This window comes from Agelaius tricolor, unplaced genomic scaffold (genome assembly GCF_023055355.1).
Source record: "Agelaius tricolor isolate 1412-34295 unplaced genomic scaffold, bAgeTri1.0.p SCAF_33, whole genome shotgun sequence".
Taxonomy (NCBI): domain Eukaryota; kingdom Metazoa; phylum Chordata; class Aves; order Passeriformes; family Icteridae; genus Agelaius; species Agelaius tricolor.
In genome coordinates, this window is record NW_027269293.1 from 2,745,177 (window position 1) to 2,763,822 (window position 18,646).

Genomic DNA, 18,646 nt, shown 5'->3' on the forward strand with positions numbered 1-18,646 from the left:
CCTCGCTCAGCCTTGAAGACACCATCAGGATCAGGAGGAAGAAGTTGACACTGGCCAGACAGAATGCTGTGTTTGAATGGAATTTATGCATCATATATGAGATGTATGAATATGCAACAGGCTGTTGTTTTTAAGGGTTAATCCTCTGTTAACTGTGTCCTTTTTTGGCCTTGTGCTGCCCAGAAAAGGGTACCTGGACTGTCCGTAACTCTTTGTCTCTATTGTCTCATATTGTCGTAATTCAAATTGTCCAAATTATTATTACTCTGATTGTATTACTATTTTTATAACCATTTTATTACTATTAAACTTTTAAAATTTTAAAAACAACTGATTGGCGTTTTTCACAAGAGTGACCAGTGAGTATCCCTCAAAGTGTTTCCTGGACGTTCAAGCTCTGTGATACCTGAGGCAGGCCGGGAATTGTGAGCACGGTTTTCCTCTGGCCTGTGCGGTCCCCGCTGTATCCCTGGGCCCTTCCACCGCCTGTCCCGGCTGGCGGCCCGAGGGACCCGGCCCAGGAGAGGGGGACCGGCCCCCGCGGGGCCTCACAGCGGCGGTCCCGGCAGCGACCAAACGGCCCGGCCGGTACTCAGGGAGCATTGCTGGGGGCAGCGGCAGCGTGCAGCCTCCACACCCTTCCCTCCGTGGCCGCTCCGCAGGGACAGACAAGGAAAAACAAGAAGAGACAACACCAGACCCCGACCCCGAACCTGCACCGAGCCCGGCCGAACCCCAACTGCGGCCCCCGAGCCGGAGCCCCTCAGACCGCCCCGGGCCTGGCCCCGCCCCCGCCCCCGCAGCCAATCAGCGGCCGCCGCCGCATCCGGGGCCCGCGCCCCCTGCCGCTCGCGCTCGGCCATGGCGGAGGTGAGCGCGGAGACGCCGCCGGGGTCGCGCCGGGCCCGGGGCCGCTCCCGGCCGGGCGGGCGGGAACACGGGAACACCGGGACCGCCGAGCCGCGCCCGCCCGGGGCCGCCGTCCGGAGGCAGCCAGCGGGGTGATGGGCCGGCGCGGGCCACCGGGGCGGGGGCCCTCGGGCCGGGGGGACGCCGAGGGCCTGGGCGGCAGCGGGCCGAGGGGCGGGGGCGGCGGGGCCGGGCGGGGACGGCACGGGAAGAGGCTCCTGGGCGGGAGCGGGCGGCGCCGGCGCGGGGACCCCGCGGCCTGAGGGCGGCGGAGAGAGGCGTGAGGGGCCGGGGGCTGCGGGAAAGGCCCGGGGGCAGAGCGGAGCGGGAGCCCCGGGGCTGTGGCCCGGCAGGAGCCGGCAGCGGTTTGGGGTGGCTGGAGCCGGGCCCAGGGGTGTGGAGCTGTTGGAGGGGGCTCTGAGGTGAGAGGCGGCCTGAGCAGTGAGGTCAGGATGCTGGGAATGGCAGAGGGTGGGGAAGGTGTCGGGAAATGTTGGTTTGGGTGGCCGGGATGGTTCTCACCACCTTGCCTAGGGGCCAGAAGTAAAGAGGGACCAGGTGGGGACTCCCCACTGCCCTCCCCTATTGCCATGTCACGTTTGCCTTGGTGTCTTGTGCTGAAATGTTTTTGCTCCATCGTGTTTGCCTTGGTGTCTTGTGCTGAAATGTTTCTGCCATTGCTCCATTGCTCTTTGAGCTGCCATTGCCCATCGAGCCTTGCCATGTCCCTCAAACATCCTTGACCTGTTGTGATGGTTGCTGTGACACATGCACACTTCATTTCTGTGGCATGACCCTCATGGTGGCCACAAGATGGAACAAGACGTACAAGGGGAAGACTTTGAGGTACTCTGTGGCAGGATCTCAGGTCCCCACTGGCTGTGACAGCATCTTGTCCCAGGGCAGGGCTTCTCTTCCAGGATATTTCAGTGTTCTACACGAGGAAAGTCTGTTTGACCTGGCCACCATGCTTTGGCCTTTGGTGGAGCACCAAGCTTGTTGCATTCCCTTGTGCCAAAGAGTTGTTTGGGCACGTTTTTGGGTCAGAGTGGTGCCTCAGCAGCCTGCCCAGCTCAGAGAGCTCAGGGGACATCCAGGAGCTGGCATTGTCTCTTGGGTGAGCTTTGGGTGTGGAGCATCTCTGCACAGGTGTGGTGGGGCCCTGATCTTCCTGGGCAGTGCACAAGGTGGGCTGTGTGTTGTGTCATCTGTTCATTCTTTGGTTTTGCAGAGACAGAACTTGCAGGACAAATCTGTTTCCCTCCCTGGCTACAGCTGGGGTTTGTGGAAAATGGCCCCATGGCCAAGGAGTGTGCACGAGGCAGAGCAAGCAGGAAGGTTTCTCACTGAATCTGAAATATGTGTTAGACTGGCTCAGGAAACGATGTTAGTTATTAAAAGGTGGCACTGGAAAGGGGAATTTTGGTTTTTTCCCTCACTTTTTTGCAAGAGTGATTTCAGTCTGGAAGGTTTTCTCAGGGTAGATACAACTGGCCTCACACTGGGTAACAACTTTGTCAGGGCTAAAGCTCAGACCCTGCCTCTGTGTGTCCTAAATGATGGCTGAGCTTCGTTCCACGTGCTCAAAGCCTTGAGTCCACACCTCAGGAGGGAGTGCAGGAGTCACCCAGAACTACAAACATGAGAGTGAGTAGTTACAACCTCAGTGTAACTTCTGAGAGGAAAGTTACTCCTATGCCTGAGCAGCAGAAGCTGGCAGGAGGAAAACAATGCTGGGGATGGGAAAGTGAAATTAAAGGAATTTAATCTCCTTTTTTGCCCCCCCAAGATTCAATGCCCCATGGGCATAGGAGCCAATTTCCAGGATCACAGTGCACTGGGAGAATAACTGGAGAATAACTCATGGAATCCCTCCCCAGCAGCAGGAGCAGTGACACCCTGGCCCAGAACTGTTCTCTGTGTTTCTGGTGCATGCCAGGCTCTTGCATTTCAAATTCAAACATCACACAGGAGGCAGAAGAGTTGGGCTGCACCTACCTCACCTTCAGCCCAAGTAACTCCCATGGCATTGGTGATCGGGGAAATCAGAAATATTCTGTCCTCAGCTGCATTTTTAAGCCTTTCTCTTCTATTCCTTTGACTCTTGTTTCTTCTGGGTTTGTGAGTAGCCTGAGGGATTGTTCTGTTCCATGTGTGTTCAAATTTGAGCATGGAATGGGCCATTTGCTTTGGCTGGATGTTGGATTTGAAGTGTCAGGCTGCACCTACCTCACCTTTAGGCCAAATAACTCCACATCCCATGGCATTGGTAATCAGGGAGATCAGAAATATCAGTTGCATTTTTAAGCCAAGCCTGCCTTTCTCTTTTATTCCTTTGATTCTTGTTTCTTCTGGATTTGTGAGTAATCTGAGGGATTGTTCTGTCCCATGTGTGTTCAGATTTGGGCATAGAATGGGCAACCAAAATATTCTGTCCTCAGCTGCATTTTCAAGCCTTTCTCTTCTATTCCTTTGACTCTTGTTTCTTCTGGATTTGTGAGTAATCTGAGGGATTGTTGTATCCCACATGTGTTCAAATAGGACATGGAATGGGCCATTTGCTTTGGCTGGATGTTGGATTTGAAGTGTCAGGCTGCACCTACCTCACCTTTAGGCCAAGTAACTCCACATCCCATGGCACTGGTAATCAGGGAGATCAGAAATATTCTGTCATCAGCTGAGTTTTTAAGCCAGGCCTGCCTTTCTCTTCTATTCCTTTGACTCTTGTTTCTGTGGATTTGTGAGTAATCTGAGGGATTGTTCAAATAGGACATGGAATGGACCATTTTCTTTGTTTGTCACTTGTTTCTTGTTTTCTCAGCCCCAGCAGAGCAGTGCTGGTTATTCCATGGTGATTCCATTGCTCTGGTGCTCTGTTACTGCTTTGGAGCACTAAACTCTTGATTAGTTGTGGAATTGTCACGATGTTGCAGTGGCCAATCCTCTTCCTTTCAGCACCTGATTATTAACAGGAGATCTCATTGTTCCTGAGGTATTCTTGAGACCTTTTCAAGCCAGCCCATCCATGCCAACAATCTTTGTTTTCAGAGGCTTTATTGATCCCCAGGCAAGGAGGTACCATTGATCTACAGATCATTGCCTGACCAAATCTGAGTTCTGCAGGTTCTCCAAGACCTGGAAGGAGTCAGGGCACACCCCACCCCTTCCATGAAACCATGTTTGTTTGCTTGGAAGGATTTCTCCAAGAGGGTTTTGTGCTTGGTCACATTCCAGCAAAGCCCAACAAAGGCACATTGACACTTTCCTGACTTACAGAGCCATTTCCTGGTATGACCATCCTCAAAATGGAGTCTGTCCCCTTCTCCTTTCATCATCCCATAACTTCTCCCTTCTCTTTTTGTGGGCATGGTTGCAGGGCTCTGTCTGGAGCCAGAGTGGTCTCTGGGGGTTTATTCTGGGGGATGGTGGACTGGAGGCATCTTCTTGGTTATCATGGAATTTCCAGTCTGCATGTTGGTAGCTGAAGGAACTCAGAACTCACAGTCTGTGGTGGCTTTTTGTGGTGAATGCTTTGCTTTGTTGTTAGAGGACAGATTTTAATGTGAAGCTGTACTGTGTTTTCTTAAATAAATCGTGAGAGGCTCCTGTGGAAGGCTGTAAATGTCCTGGCTCCAGCTGAATAAGTGAGGAGTGATGGTGCTGAGATTGTTGGTGGCTGAGTATCCCACAGAGATGCCACTGGGAGACTGACTCTGGGATTTTCTTCTGCACTCAGGTGCTGTCAGTCACCCAAAAGCTTTGGTTGTTTACCTGTTTGCTCCCTGCTGGGCTGAACTGGATGAAAAGCAAGTGGCAGGCACAGCAGCGTGAGGAGCAGCAGATGTTCTGTCTGGGTTGTTTTCCTCAGCCCCTGCTGCTGCCTGAACTTGGGACCTGGCACCAAATGCCACCCTGCAGGTGCCTGTTCTGAGGCTCTGCCTCTCCCACCTCACCTGTGCCACTCCTGGTCCTTCCAGGCCCCTTCTCTGCTGTTTCCTTGCTCCTGGGTGCAGTGAAGCATCAGGGAGGAGCCAGGATGTTGTGGCTGGCTGCTCCCTGAAGGGTCAGACCCTAAAACTGCTGTGCTCAGACACAGTGTGTGTGTTTAAAATAACACCTGAGGCTCCAGCTCCTTAGTTGAAGTGGTTTACAAAGGTCTGAGATCTCAAACTGGTGGGGGGATAAGCAGTGAGCAGAGTGCTGGAGGTAGAATAGATGGAATGGAAATGTATGGACTGAGGGAAGGTGAGGAGCCCTTTTGAACAGCACAGTTCCTAACCCTGCCCTCTGAGGTAACTTTTGTTTTGAACTTAAATTGCATTTGCTGGTGGGGTGAGGTGGGTGGAAAGGTGGTGTTTTTTAAGGAGAGCTGTCTCAACCATTTCTTCTCTTTTCCTGAAGGCCTCTGTTGGCCGGCAGAGCCCCAGGGTGGTTCCATACCCAGCCCGTGGTCTATGTCCTGGAGAGCCCTCCCTTCAGAGCGCTGCAGGTACCTCCAGCCTCCCCTCCCTCTGCCTCTTGCTCTGCTTTCCCGAGGAAACAAAGTTTCTGTGATCAATTCCCTTCTCCTTGCAACACCTCCCCAGCCTGCTGGTTGATTCCCATGCTGTTGGACTGAGGAGGAGAGGCTTAAAGCTGCCAAAGCTCCTACAGGTGTTCATTTGGCCACTCTTCTTCTCGAGTAAGGGGTGATTACTTTGAGTAAGGGGTGATTGCCCCTTTTCCCTGATTTTTCCCTCACTTTTATTGATGTATCCCAAGACCCCTTCCCAGATTTCACAGGATTTATCCTCATTGCAAGCAGAAAAGCATCTCATGGGGCTGTGGGGAGGGAGAAGGGATAAGGGGAAATCCATGAAAGTAGGAGATAAAAAGGAATATTTGGCCATTCTTGAGTAAGAAGTGATGCCAAAGCTCCTACAGGTGTCCCTTTGGCCATTCTTGAGTAAGGGGAGATTACCTTGAGTAAGGGGAGATTACCTTGAGTAAAGAGTGATTACCCTTTCCCCCCATTTTCCCCTCACTTTTATTGATGTATCCCAAGACCCCTTCCCAGATTTCATAGGATTTATCCTCATTGCAAGCGTGGTCATGGCAGGTAAGGCCCTGGCCAAGGTGCAATGGCACTGGCAGCAATCCCAGAAAAGCATCTCATGGGGCTGCAGGGAGAGAGGGAAATCCATGAAAGTAGGAGATAAAAAGAAATATTTGGCCATTCTTGAGTAAGGGGTGGTGCCAAAGCTCCTGCAGGTGTCCCTTTGGCCATTCTTGAGTAAGGGGAGATTACCTTGAGTAAGGGGAGATTACCTTGAGTAAGGGGTGATTACCTTGAGTAAGGGGAGATTACCCTAAAAATGCCCCCAGGTGAAGGAAAGGCTGCAGTGTGTGCACACATATTGTGAGAATCCAGTGAGGAGTGAGACACAAATACTCAGAAAAGCTTCAGATTCAGCTTCCAGTCAGCTGTGGGACTCAACTGTGCACAGAACCTTTGTGCTGATGAAGTGACTGCTGCCAGTTGTGATCTCTGTTCCCCTCTGTTCTGCCTAATCTCTTCCTCTGGCTTATCATGTCTGCACACACACAAGAAGGGATCATCCCTGGCTTTGTGGTTGCATCTCAGGATGTGCTCCATGGTGGTGCTAGTGTCCAACTCCTTCTGATCCCTGCAGTTGTGTCAATGGGCTCAGCTGATCATCGACTGAACCTGGCAGAGATCCTTTCCCAGAACTATGGTGTGAGGGAAGAAAGGGAGGAAGATGATACTCAGGAGAAGCAGAAATCTTTAGAAGAGCTGGAGAAGAGTTTCAGTGCCTCTCAGGTAAAGGCAGCAGGGGAGGGGAAGGGAAATTACCTGGAGGGTTTGGTTGTTTGCTGTGTGAAGCCCTGACTGCAGCTGTGGGTGGTCTCAGTGGAACACAAACTGCTCTTGGTGACAGGGAGGGTCCCTTCAGGCCAGGCACAAGGCAGGTACAGGGATTTGCTGCTCCCCTCCCTCTGTTTAAATACACTTGTGCTGTCTGGCATCTTTCACCTGTTTGAAATCTAGAATAAAAGATAAAGGTATTTTTAAAATGCTTTGGGGTGAAAGTTCCTGGCTTTTCCAGACCTTTGAGAGGCACAGGTTACAGTGGGTCCCAACAGTGTCCCCTGAGGCTGCTCAGAGCCCCCAGAGGAGCTGAGCTGCCCTCTCTGTGTTCCAGCTGCTGTGGTGCTCTTGTGGTTGTTCTCTTCCTGATGCAGCTTTGTTCTCCTCTTGCTCAGAGCAGTGAAATGCCATTTGAGGAGCTGCTTGCACTGTATGGCTATGAGGCATCAGATCCCATCTCGGAGCAGGACAGTGAGAGCAATGACATCACTCCCAACCTCCCTGACATGACTCTGGATAAGGTGAGAGCAGCTCTCTGCCTGCTGTCTGCACATGGGCTTGAGGTTCCCCCCATTTCAGAGGGGTTGGAAGGGGCCTGCCTAGTTCTGGGGAACACCAGGTGCAGAAACAGGAGTGTGGAGTGTTTAGAGAAGAAGGGACAAAGGATATCTGTTTCAAAATATAGAAACTCTGTATGGAGCTTTGGTTACAAGTATTTTACATTGATGGGGGTGTGTCAAGAGCCAGTTTGTATCTTCAAAGTTTGTATGAAGCCACTGCTCCTCTTGTTCTAGCTCGAGTCTGTAGAAAGCGGGGTTTATTTTGGGGGGGGGGAGTTGGGTTTTTTTTTCTTTCTTTCTCCTTCAGGATCTTTGAGATATTTGCTGTGAGTGCAGCTCTACAGAAAAGGATGCTTGCTCATACTGTCTGACTTCCATAGGAAGCCACTCATGACACTTGTTAAAGTGCTTCTAGGGAAAATAGTCTGGGTGTGGTGGGAGTGTGAGAGAGAAATCTGTCTTTGGACAAGCTGTGGGAGGGTGAAAAGCTCTGTGGATGTGACCACTGCTGGCCAAAAATGTTTTTACTCTAGGCCTCACTCCCCCTGGTATATATATATTTTTAATTTAAAAATATTTTTCACTTTCTTGTTGTTGTTAAAAGGAACAAATAGCGAAGGATTTGCTTTCAGGGGAAGAAGAGGAGGAGACACAATCTTCAGCTGACGATCTGACTCCATCCGTCACGTCCCACGATGCTTCGGACTTATTCCCAAACCAGCCTGGCTGTATGTGTCACTAGTTCCTAAGTAGCTGCTGTTCACTTTTACATATGATTTGCAGGGGAGGGTGAGAATGCTTCTCTTAATTTTGTCAGTCTCCTGACATCAGATTTTCCACTTTTCCTCCTAGGGACTGTCTGCATGGCAGAGGCGTTACCGGGCTTTGGGTAGGACAGGACAGAGCGTTGATGAGCAGTGGGATGAGGGGAGAATTTTCTCAGAATACTCAGAGAGAGAGTGGGAATTGTTTTGCTGCCTGCTGTAATTGCAGTCTGAAAGATCAGTACCTCATCTGACACCTCTACAAGTGAATAAATTCAGTAGTAGTAATGGAGTGATGGATTGTGGCAGTTTCTAAATGTTGGAATATGTGGGAAGCCAAAGCACGTGACAGGGACTCTGCATGAAGTGATGTTATTTCTTCTGCTGTCTTGCAATAATAAGGAGTCTGAGCTTCCCCAAGTTGGCCATCCATGTGGCAAGTGTCCAAATTCTTTTACTTAAAGTGAGAAAATTAAAATACAGGTAAGTTGTCACTGTAGTCCATGCTGAAAGGGACTTTAGGACAGAAAACGAAGGGAAGGAGAGGGAATGTAAAGGAATAGAATAAAAAATTCCTAACTACAGATCTTTTCCTTTCCCACAAAGCAAACAACTTCCTTGCTGATGAAGACAAAGAGCCATGTTCATCACCATGTGCTTCCTCCATGGCTGAGGACTCAGAGGTGGATTCCATCCCATCCAATGAGTGTAAGAAGGTAAATGACCTTGGGAAGGGGGGCTCTTGAATTGGAAAAATCCATGACACCCAAGCACTGTGTTATTTCCCCAGTTGGCTTCTTGATGCCTTGCATTTTGTGGGGGGCAGTGGCAGATGTGGGTTACAAGAGGGGTTTTTAATACAAGCTTGAAATCATCTTCTGTGTCAGATAGGGAAGTCTGTTGTGCCTAAATTAAATCTGCAGCCTGTAGGCCTATAAAGGTGAAATGCTGTGCAGCATTCCCAGCAGGATTCACTGAGGGGGAAACATCTTTCTAAAGAGAGGAGCAGGCTTCCAAATTCATCCTGGCTGTTAAGGTTGCAGGAGAACCTCTGCATTGCTTTATTTCCAACCTCAGCTGCTTGTCATAGATCCTTTACATTAAAACTATGTAAATGCTGAAGGTCCCCACACTATCATCTGGTTGGTAATAAATCTTCTTAGTTACCCTATAAAATAGTCAGGGTTCACTAGAAACAATAGTGACAGAGGGGGCTACCAGGAAATAAATCAGCCTTGTAGTGGTGTAGCCCCTAAATCATGAAGTACAGCCTGCATGGAGCATTTCCCATTTCAATTTTCTCACCTCTCTGTTGTGGGATTTCAGGAGATCATGGTTGGACCTCAGTACCAGGCCACTGTTCCCATCCTCCGTTTAAACAGGCACAGGCAAAAAGGTAAGGCAGCCTCTCCTTTGTGCCTGGGCTGGGAGTGGGGCTGCTGGCAGGGGGTTCTGATGGGCTCTGGATCTCCAGTCCTGCTCTGGATCTCCAGGCTGGGCAGCTTTCAGTGCTGACATTCAGATTTACTGGCTGAAACAAGCCTGAGTTAATGGGGATGGGAACACAGGGACAGAATTGGTGGAGCTCACTGAGAACTGGGTTGGTGTGACAGGTTTGCAGGAGGGGGTCTCAGCTGTTGCCAAAGAGAAGGAACACCCATCTGGGGATGCTCTGATTTATTCTGACATCTTCCTTAAGTAGTGAGCACCTCCAGTGCTCCCTGGAGATGATCTGTTCCTGATTTTGGGATGTCTGCAGAGTAGACAGAGGTGCCTTGATTTGCAGATTGTGTCCAATAATGAGTACAGTATGAGTGCCAGCTTGTTGAGCTTCTGGACAAGAAAGCTAAAACAGTCTTTATTTGCCAGGATTAATTAATCAAAACAGCAATCTTTGAGAATATGATAACAAAAACTTTTGTCAGCCAACCTTTCTGAAACAATGGAAGCAAGCTGAGCCCGTGCCAAAGGCCCTAAAAGAGATATAAAGAGCTTATCTGCCTCCAAAATCAGGAGGGAACAGGCAGTGCCTTGAGAGATGTTTGTCATCTCTGGTGCCAAATTGGAGCAAGCAAGCAAAGATTCCCTCCCTCCTCTGTCTCCCCCATGCATGTCCATGCAGACCACTTCTCAAAAAGCAGCAGAATTCTCTGTTTGATTATCTTATTTCAGTGCTTTTTCTGTTAGCCTATGAGAATGAAGATCAGCTGCTTTGGGACCCAAACATCCTCCCTGAGAGGGAGGTGGAAGAGTTCCTGTACCGAGCTGTGAAGCGGCAGTGGGACGAGCTGGCTGGCAGCAGCCTGCCAGAGGGAGAGGTGGTCAAGGACAACGAGCAGGTGAGCTCAGGGCTTCCTGCAGCCCACACAGACCCAGCTGGTGCTGGCCCAACAGTGCCATGTTCCCTACAGAGGGCAGAATGTGGTCAAACTCCTGTGATCCTGATGGGTAAGCGAGGGTGTGAAACGTGGGTCTCCTCGAGACAGGTCTCATAAGCTTTTGGAGATTTATTTCACACCCAAGATAGCTCAGCTATCTTAGAAGGCATAAAAGCAATAGGATGGGTTCTATGGTAGTGTTGGAAGCAAAAAAGTTTTAATAAAAGGCAAAATTTACAGAGAAAAACTGAGTCAGGGCAAGAGATTCTTGCTCCTGGTAAAACTCCTCACAAAAGCCATTGGTTTCTTTGTTCTCTTCTTTTTCTAGCAAGTTGCTTAGGTGGGGACATTTGGCTTCAGTCCAGTTGAAGTCCCCCAAGTCCTATGAGATGTCTTTTCACCTAATTGAAGAGAGAAACTTCTGAACTTATTTCCTTTTTAAGGGGACAAAGGATAGTTTTGTCACTCCATCAACAAGGGGCACATTCCTATAAGGGTGTGTGCCCAGCTGTGCACTGGGGGAGGTTGGTTACCTTCCCATTGGGAAGACTGAGACAGTCAGCAGATTTCAGAGCAGCTGTGTTTACTTCAAGCTAGCCAGGTTAGATTCTGGTGGCATTGCATCTGTTGAGTGCCAGGATTTGTAATCCAGTGCCTTAAAAAGTGGGGTAATCTCTGCTGATGGTCAAGTTGGGGTTAGCAGCAAGGTGGCTCCTGGGAAATGCAAGTTTTATGAGACAAATGTGAGTCATGAGTGGGCTGGTTTGTGGTGTGTTGCTCAGGTAGGTGCTGGGAGTGATTTCCTCCTGTTCCCCAGGCTTTGTATGAGCTGGTGAAATGCAACTTCAATGCAGAAGAGGCACTGAGGAGGTTACGGTTCAACGTGAAGGTTATCAGAGGTGAGGACCCCCCTTTTTTGGGTTCATTATGGCACATAAAACTCTTTCTAGATTCTTTCCATCTCCCCCAACTCTTCCTTTCCATCTCCCCCAACTCTTCCCTTACATCTCCCCCAACTCTCTCTTTCTGCTACAGATGAGCTTTGTGCCTGGAGCGAGGAAGAATGTAGAAATTTTGAACATGGCTTTAGGGTCCATGGGAAAAACTTTCACCTTATCCAAGCCAACAAGGTAAGGCTGCTCCCCCCAGGTGAGGAGCAGGGGAAGGAGGAAGGTGCTTGGGCACCACAGGTGTGTTTTGGGCCTGGGCTGACACAGGGAGTTCAGGATGGCCGAGTTCCAATCCCAGGCTTTGTGTTGACTCATGCCAGCAGGTGATGGGCTGTTCACTGCCCTGCTCTGCCTTATTTTCCAGGTGGGAGAAGTCACAAACACCACTGACCTGCATGAGTGATGTCAGTTAATTACTGATTAGCCCTTTCTGGAGTCTCAAAAGTTCTTTCCAAACTCTCAGCCCTTGCAGTACTTCTGTGAATGAGTGAGTTGAGCATGTGGATGTTTCGTAAAGTCCCCTGGGGTCCTCTAGAATGGCAGATGCTGTTGTAGGGAGAGCTGGGCCCCGGGACATGCTGCTGTGCTGGGAGTTGGCAGAACCAGAGAGTCCAGTTCTACCACTGGTTAATTGTAGGCATGTTGACGCTGGCCAGTGACAATGGATGCAGGTTTGCTCTCTCTGCTAAGTGTGCTGCTGCTGGAAGCACAGGAAAGTCCTGCACGAGTGTGTGTGGCCCACAGGGGTCTGTGACAGCAGCTGTGTGCTGTGGGGAGTTTCTTTCTCTGGCCACCTCGGAAACCTCAGTACGTGCTTCTGTTCTGCAGCAATGTGTCCATAGCAATGTAAATCACTGTAATGCACTTCTAATTTTCTGTGCTGGTTAAATGGGAAGATAGCTCCTTGCTCCAGGAGATGCAAGGGATGGGGTTGGGCTGTCCTGACTGGGCTGTTTCTCCTCAGGTCCGCACGCGGTCGGTGGGCGAGTGCGTGGAGTATTATTACATGTGGAAAAAATCAGAACGTTATGACTACTTCACTCAGCAGACTCGTCTAGGAAGGAAGAAGTACGTCCTCCACCCTGGAGCCACGTGCGTGGAATATTCTCACACTAAAATTAGTAATATTAACCTCCCAGTGAAGATTCCTGCTGCAAAGCACCTCCGCTTAACAGACTGCGCTTTCTTCTCCAGAAGGTTTCTGGGGTGGGAGGATGGAGGGATGCACGGGGTGTTCTCAGAGCACAAACACTCACTTGGTGTGGGGAGGGAAGATCAAAGAATTCTGGACTTTCTTGTCCTTTTCTGTGTGTCAAAAGTAGTTTTGTTTCAGACAAACGCATCCACAAAAGGCTGGGGACAGGGATTCAGAGCTGACTTGGTGAAAGAACTCAGTTTGATGAGGTTTTGGGAAGGGAGCTATTTAAATTCAAAAATGCACTTATTTTTGGTGGTTTGGAACCTGAATTAATTTCCCTTTGAGGCAAATTCTTCCCTTTGAAATGTATGCTAATTACAGAAAGTACTTTTCAAAATACACCTTTTCAAAAAGGTTGAAACGGAAATCTCTTAATAGGTCAAAATGAAATATTGAAGCTGAATCAATTAAAAACATCAGATGAAGGCTTAGAATTTTTTTTTTTTTTTTTAATTCTGATGCAAGACAGGAAAATACCTGAAATCTTAAATCTTCCCAGGGTGGGAAAATATATTCTCATCACTTGCTCTTTGCTGTCACACTGAGGACCCACCGCAGTCGTTCCATGAATCTGGGTGTTCCTGAGTGTTTGTTCATGTATTTATTTCCCTTTGCAACAGGCTGAGGCTCACAGAATTGGGGGCAGAGCTCTTTAGGAAGCTGGAGAGCCCATTTTGGTTTATCCTGGGCTGGTCTTGGCCACACTGAGATCACCTCCTCAGGGCTCTGAGAGCAGGGAGGGATGAACATTCATTCTAGTGGTGTCTCTACAATCCTGCTTTATTTGTGGATGGGTTTTAATCCCAGTCACCCTTTCTGCTGCCTGCATCTCTCTGCTCAGCAGGTGGTGGCAAGGCTCTCTCTGTTTCCTCACAGGGATTTCACTGACAATGACCTGGATGGGGTTGAAGTGGAAAACACGAGTCGTTCTCGGAGCTCCCCACCAATTCCCTCTGCAGCTGGCTGCCTGGATGCTCACTTTGGGCAGGATCAGATAGCAATTGAGAGCACAGGTAATTCCTTTTTGTCTCTTTGCCATGGGGTTTTGGTGTCAGCAGGAGTCTTGTCTGTCTCTGCATTGACCAGGGGTGACTGTAAAACAGTTGTAGGCTTGGAGGGGTGGCCTAGGTCATTCCCAAAACAAAAGGATCATGCCCTGGGCACCTGGATGAACTGCTTCCAAAGCCCTGACACGGGCAGCTCCTCCAGAGGCTGCCTTAAGGCCTCAGAAGTCAGGTGCAAGCTGCTCTCACACACAGTGAAAGCTGTGAGAAGATCTGCAGGGAGCCCCACATGGGTTCATTCCCTCGCTGTCCTACTACAGATGAAAGCTTTGTGTGGGCAGCTCCCAGGGGTTGTTGGCACGAGGGGATAGGATTTAGGGTTTGGCTTATCTTGCAGTGTGTCTGTGAGGTTTCCTTTAATTTCCATAGAAACACTGATGGCCTCCCATCTGCTGTGGGCATCTTGCCTTCCCTCGGTAGGGGCTGATGGGGGAATCTTGGTTGCTGTAACAAAGAAACATTTGTGCCATCTAACAAATACTCTTGGGTGTTTGGGCATTGTGGACTCACTGTGACTTTCTTTTCCTTGTCCCTCTCTCTGTCCCCACACCTGAGCAGAGCCCCTGAGTGTGGAGAGCACAGCCTGCAGCCTGGGCAGCATCAGTGAGTCAGGGCAGGGCTATGAATGCAGCACCCCCTCGGAGGCAAACTGCTCCTTTGACCCCTCGGAGGAGACGCCCTCGGGGGCTGTCCCTGTGCCCTGCCCACGTCACTCTGTCACCCCCTCTGAGCCCGAGCTCTTTGCTTTGCCACCCGTGGCACCAGGACTGGCAGAGAAGCAGGAAACGTTGCAGAACTCTGGTGAGACAATAACCATGGACTTCACTCTCCCTGCAGACATTAATGAGGGGTTGCCTTTAATTGCTGGTGCTGTGGATTTGGACAGAGACCCTGAGGCAGTGGTGGCCCCTGCTCAAGTGTCCTTATCGGTCACGGATTTCGGTCTCATCAGCATCGGAGATGTAAATACTTTCCTGACTGCTCATCAGGCTTGCCCAGCACCTGTGGCTCGCTCAGAGCCTCTGTCACAGTGAAAGTCTCCAGTCACCAATTTGTCACAGACCCAGCAAGGACTTTGACCTGACTGAGTGAAATTCTGGAACTTCCACTGTCCTGTAGGGACAGTTTGGAGCTGTCGGTCGGAATCCGTCTTTCCATCCTCCTTGATCCAAGGCTACAGTGAAACCAAACACCTTTCTGCTCCAGTGTATCCTGACACAGTTGTGCAAAGTGGTGGCTGGCTTTCCTGAGTGGGGAGGTCCCTCACCCCCGTCCTGTGCTGACCATGTGTCACCCTGGGTGATGCCAGTCTGCTCAGAGAGCCCCTGCCTCGGGATGGGGCCGTGTCCCTTGGCCCCAGCGGGGACAGTCTGAGGTGCTTTGAGAAGAGAGATGTGTCACCATCATGGTGAGGGTGCAGGCTGGGGGTCTGAGAGCCTGGGAGGGCTGCAGGGCAGTTTCCTGCAGAGATGGGCACGGTGATGCCAAGGGAGGCTGATCCTCCCTCCACGGGCAGCGTGCTGCAGTAGGAGCCCCTCACCCTGTCCTCCTCCCAGCAGCCATGGCTCAGGACAGACACACAGCTGCTCATGGGATGCAAACACTGCTGGGAGCAGTGAGTAAGGGGGTCATGATGCTGACAAGTGCTTTGGATATGCTGGAGGGGGGAAAATAATCTAGGACATCTCCTGTCACCTGTGCACAGCCCCTGGGACCACAGCAGGCTCAGGGAAAGGTGGCCTGGCTGGCAGTGTCACCTTGAGTCCTGCCTGGGACACTATCCCAGGCTTTAGAGAGAGGAATGGGACAAGCTGGCCCCTAAGGACCATGACAGCAGCTGGGCTCTCATGCCAGGAGCTCTGGCAGCAGCCATGGGTTCCTGACTCTCCACCAGCTGCAGGTGGGACAGCCTGGCCCAGCCCTTGGGCAGAACTGTCAGGTTTTGGAAGGGGATGCTGTGAGTGCAGCAGCATCGTGTGCACTCAGGTCCTTCTCACCTTCCTGAGCAATGCTGGGCCAGGGAGAATTTCTGTGGGGAGTAACAGGAGGTTCTGAACTCAGAGTGCTGCTGGCCAAGAACTGTGGTGCTGCTGCTGGCAGGGGGTGACCTGATCTTGTCTGGGCTGAAGTGCCAGAGGGTAGAATGCAGGTGAAAACATCTGTAACTTCCCAGTTTGTTCCAACAGTGTGTCAGCAGAGGGAGGAAGTTGCTTAGCTCCCAGCATGTGGGTGCTAAGGATCTGGGTGGGTCCCAGGATCTGGGTGCTAGCACAGTCCCAGGCAGGGGAGTCCCACAGCATCCCTGTGCCACAAAACAGGCTGTGCTGAGAGCAAAGTGTGTCCTTCCTGCCATGGAAGGTGCCAGGTGCTGTGCAGAGCCACAGGAGCCTGTCCTTGGCTGTGCTGGAGTCCAAAGCTGCTTCACTTGCCAGGTGTGTTGCAGGTGTGGGGCTGGCCCCTGGCTCGGTGTGTTCCCATTCCCCTTTTCCCATGCAGGGAATTCTCTCTGCTCACCTGCTGGGCAAGGCTCTGGTGCAGACAGAGCTGTGTTACCTCCAGCTGTGCTCTGCAGCTGGGAAGGGGCTTGAGTTGAGGGTTTTGGTGGAGGATTTGGGGCTGGGATTGTGCACTTGGCTCTGCTGCAGTGGATTGGGCAGGTACCTAAACCCAGGAGGCTGCAGCCTCCTTTTACCTGGCTCTGGGAAGTTGTGCCCAGCCCTGCAGCAGGAGCAGGGAGGCAGCATCAAACAGCCCCATGGGATGTCAGGATTAGACCTTGTCTCATCTCCCAAGGCCCAGATTGGTCTGTGTGCTTTGGCAGGGGTTTGCTTTGGTGCCCAGCTCTGTGCTGGGAGGTGCTGAGCCCCAGGCATGGCTTTGTCAGCCAGAGGTGCTGAGCAGAGGCCTCTCCTCCAGCTGCTCCTGGGAACAGAGAGCAAACACGAGTGCCTGCTCCATAGTGGAACTGCCCAGGCTGTGATTCCCCTTTTTGGGGCTGAGAGGAAGCTCCTTGGCTGAAGGGAGAAGAGGAGGCAGGGTGAGAGCACAGGCAGCCCTCCCAGGGAGGGCCAGGCCTTGGCATCTCCTCCATAGGCTGAGAACATTCTTACTTTTCCTGAAACCATTCTTTCTTTTGGTTTATTTCAAGCCCTAGTGAAAGGAGAGGGGAGCTGGCTGAGGCAGAAATCTCTCGATGTCCTTCAGTGTTGTTTACAGATTTGCATGGGGTCTTTCAACATGAGTGCAGCGCTTTTTCCACATAACTTTGAGGGAAAGGGGTGAGAAAGGCTGGGACAGGGAGGGGGTTTGGTTCTGGTTGTTTTTTTTTTTTTTTTTTTGGTTGGGGTTTTCTTTTTTCCTTCTTTCAAAGCACATTCACTTTGAGCCGCTCCCAATGCTGGACTCTTTTCTCCCTTGCCCCCCAGCCCTACACTGTGAAGTGACACTGCCTTGAAGACCCCTCGCCGTTATTTATTTAATTAAAACCCTAATTTGAAAGTGAGCCAGAAGTCTGTCTTCTTTTTGGAGGCCAAGAAGCAACAGTACAGTGTATAATGATGGCAAAATAAGAATAGAGGTCCCTGCCTCTACTGTCTGATCCTCTCCTGCCCTCCACAAGCGCTCTCCTCCAGGCAGGCCAGGATTCCCTGTGCCAGGGATGCCATCCCAGCCTAGGAGGAGGCCCAGAGTTTTTCCCTTCCCATGCTGCAGCTGGAGGGAGCTGTTGGTTCCTCTCACAGGTGCCCCCAAATCCTCTAAAACCCCGGGCAGCCTGTGCCAGGTCTGGAGTGTTGAGAGGCAGGGGTGCCTCCAAACTTCAACCAGAAAAAGCTCCTAGAGGCACGTGGAGTGTTACTGCTGTAACTGCAGTGTGTTTCCCCACCACAGTCCCTCTGTTCCATCACAGCCTCCCTAAATTCTCTTCTCCTGCTTGTGCCTGGCTCTGCCTGTCCCGGGGCTGCCCTGAGGGTTCCAGCTCTGCCTCGCAGAGCTGGGTACGAGATGGGCACAGCCCAGGGCCGGAGGGACGGGGGCGGGTTCCTCCCTTCCTCGAGGCCCCGACGAGCAGCGGGAACCGCGGGTTGGAGCCTTCGGCTGGGACTGCGCTCCCTCCATTGCATCCTTCGGCACCAAACTCTGGTTTCGGCCCTGTGTGACCCGAGCGCTGCTTCCGAGGCGGTGAGAGCGGCAGGACCGGATCCTGCGGGCTCTAAACACCACGGGGACAGGGTCCCGGCCGGATTCTGCAGTTCCCCGGGCTCGGGGGCAGGGTCCGGGCTGGATTCTGGAGCCCCCCGTGTTCCGGGGCAGGGTCTGGGCTGGATTCTGGAGCCCCCCGTGCTCCGGGGCAGAGTCCGGGCTGGATTCTGGAGTCCCCCGTGCTCCGGGGCAGGGTCCGGGCTGGATTCCGCCGCCCCCCGTGCTCCGGGGCAGGGTCTGGGCTGGATTCTGGAGCCCCCCGTGTTCCGGGGCAGGGTCTGGGCTGGATTCTGGAGTCCCCCGTGCTCCGGGGCAGGGTCTGGGCTGGATTCCGCAGTTCCTCAGGCTCCGGGGCAGGGTCTGGGCTGGATTCTGGAACCCCCCGTGTTCCGGGGCAGGGTCTGGGCTGGATTCCGCCGCCCCCCGGACCCGGCTGCAGCGGCGGCGCTCGGACGGCAGAGGGCGACACCGCGCCGCGCCCGGGCCCGCCCGCGCCCCCCGGGACCCGCCCGGGCCCCGCTCCGCCCGCGCCACCCCCGGGACCGGGCCGGGCCGGGCCGGGCGGCACCACCCGCAGCCCCGGGCTCCCGTGGGGTAAAACCGTGCGGGGCCGCGCGGAGCTTCCCCTGGTCCGTGCCGTGTGCTCGGAGCCCCGCGCTGTCACATCTCTGTCCCCACGGTGCCCCGGCCCGGAGCGTCTTAATCTTCTCATCTGCTCCTCGACACAGCCTGGGCATCCCCCCAGCTCTCCTTC

The 18,646-nt window shown here is 52.2% G+C and overlaps 1 protein-coding gene across 7 annotated transcripts; it reads left to right on the plus strand.

Annotated features, from left to right (window-relative positions):
- Positions 1-824: 824 nt before the first annotated feature.
- MIER2 (MIER family member 2) lies at positions 825-17,194 on the plus strand. 7 transcript variants are annotated; one of them, XM_071451634.1, is made up of 13 exons: positions 825-870; positions 5,311-5,398; positions 6,582-6,730; positions 7,174-7,299; positions 7,943-8,066; positions 8,709-8,818; positions 9,429-9,498; positions 10,275-10,441; positions 11,298-11,379; positions 11,516-11,610; positions 12,395-12,627; positions 13,505-13,641; positions 14,251-17,194. In XM_071451634.1, exons 1-13 carry the CDS (start codon positions 862-864, stop codon positions 14,724-14,726), a joined length of 1,866 nt encoding a protein of 621 aa, XP_071307735.1. In that variant the 5' UTR covers positions 825-861; the 3' UTR covers positions 14,727-17,194. The 7 variants fall into 7 exon arrangements, with proteins under 7 accessions (XP_071307735.1, XP_071307737.1, XP_071307739.1 ...); XM_071451636.1 differs by having other exon boundaries at positions 12,395-12,522; XM_071451638.1 differs by having other exon boundaries at positions 12,395-12,498.
- The last annotated feature ends 1,452 nt before the right edge of the window (positions 17,195-18,646 follow it).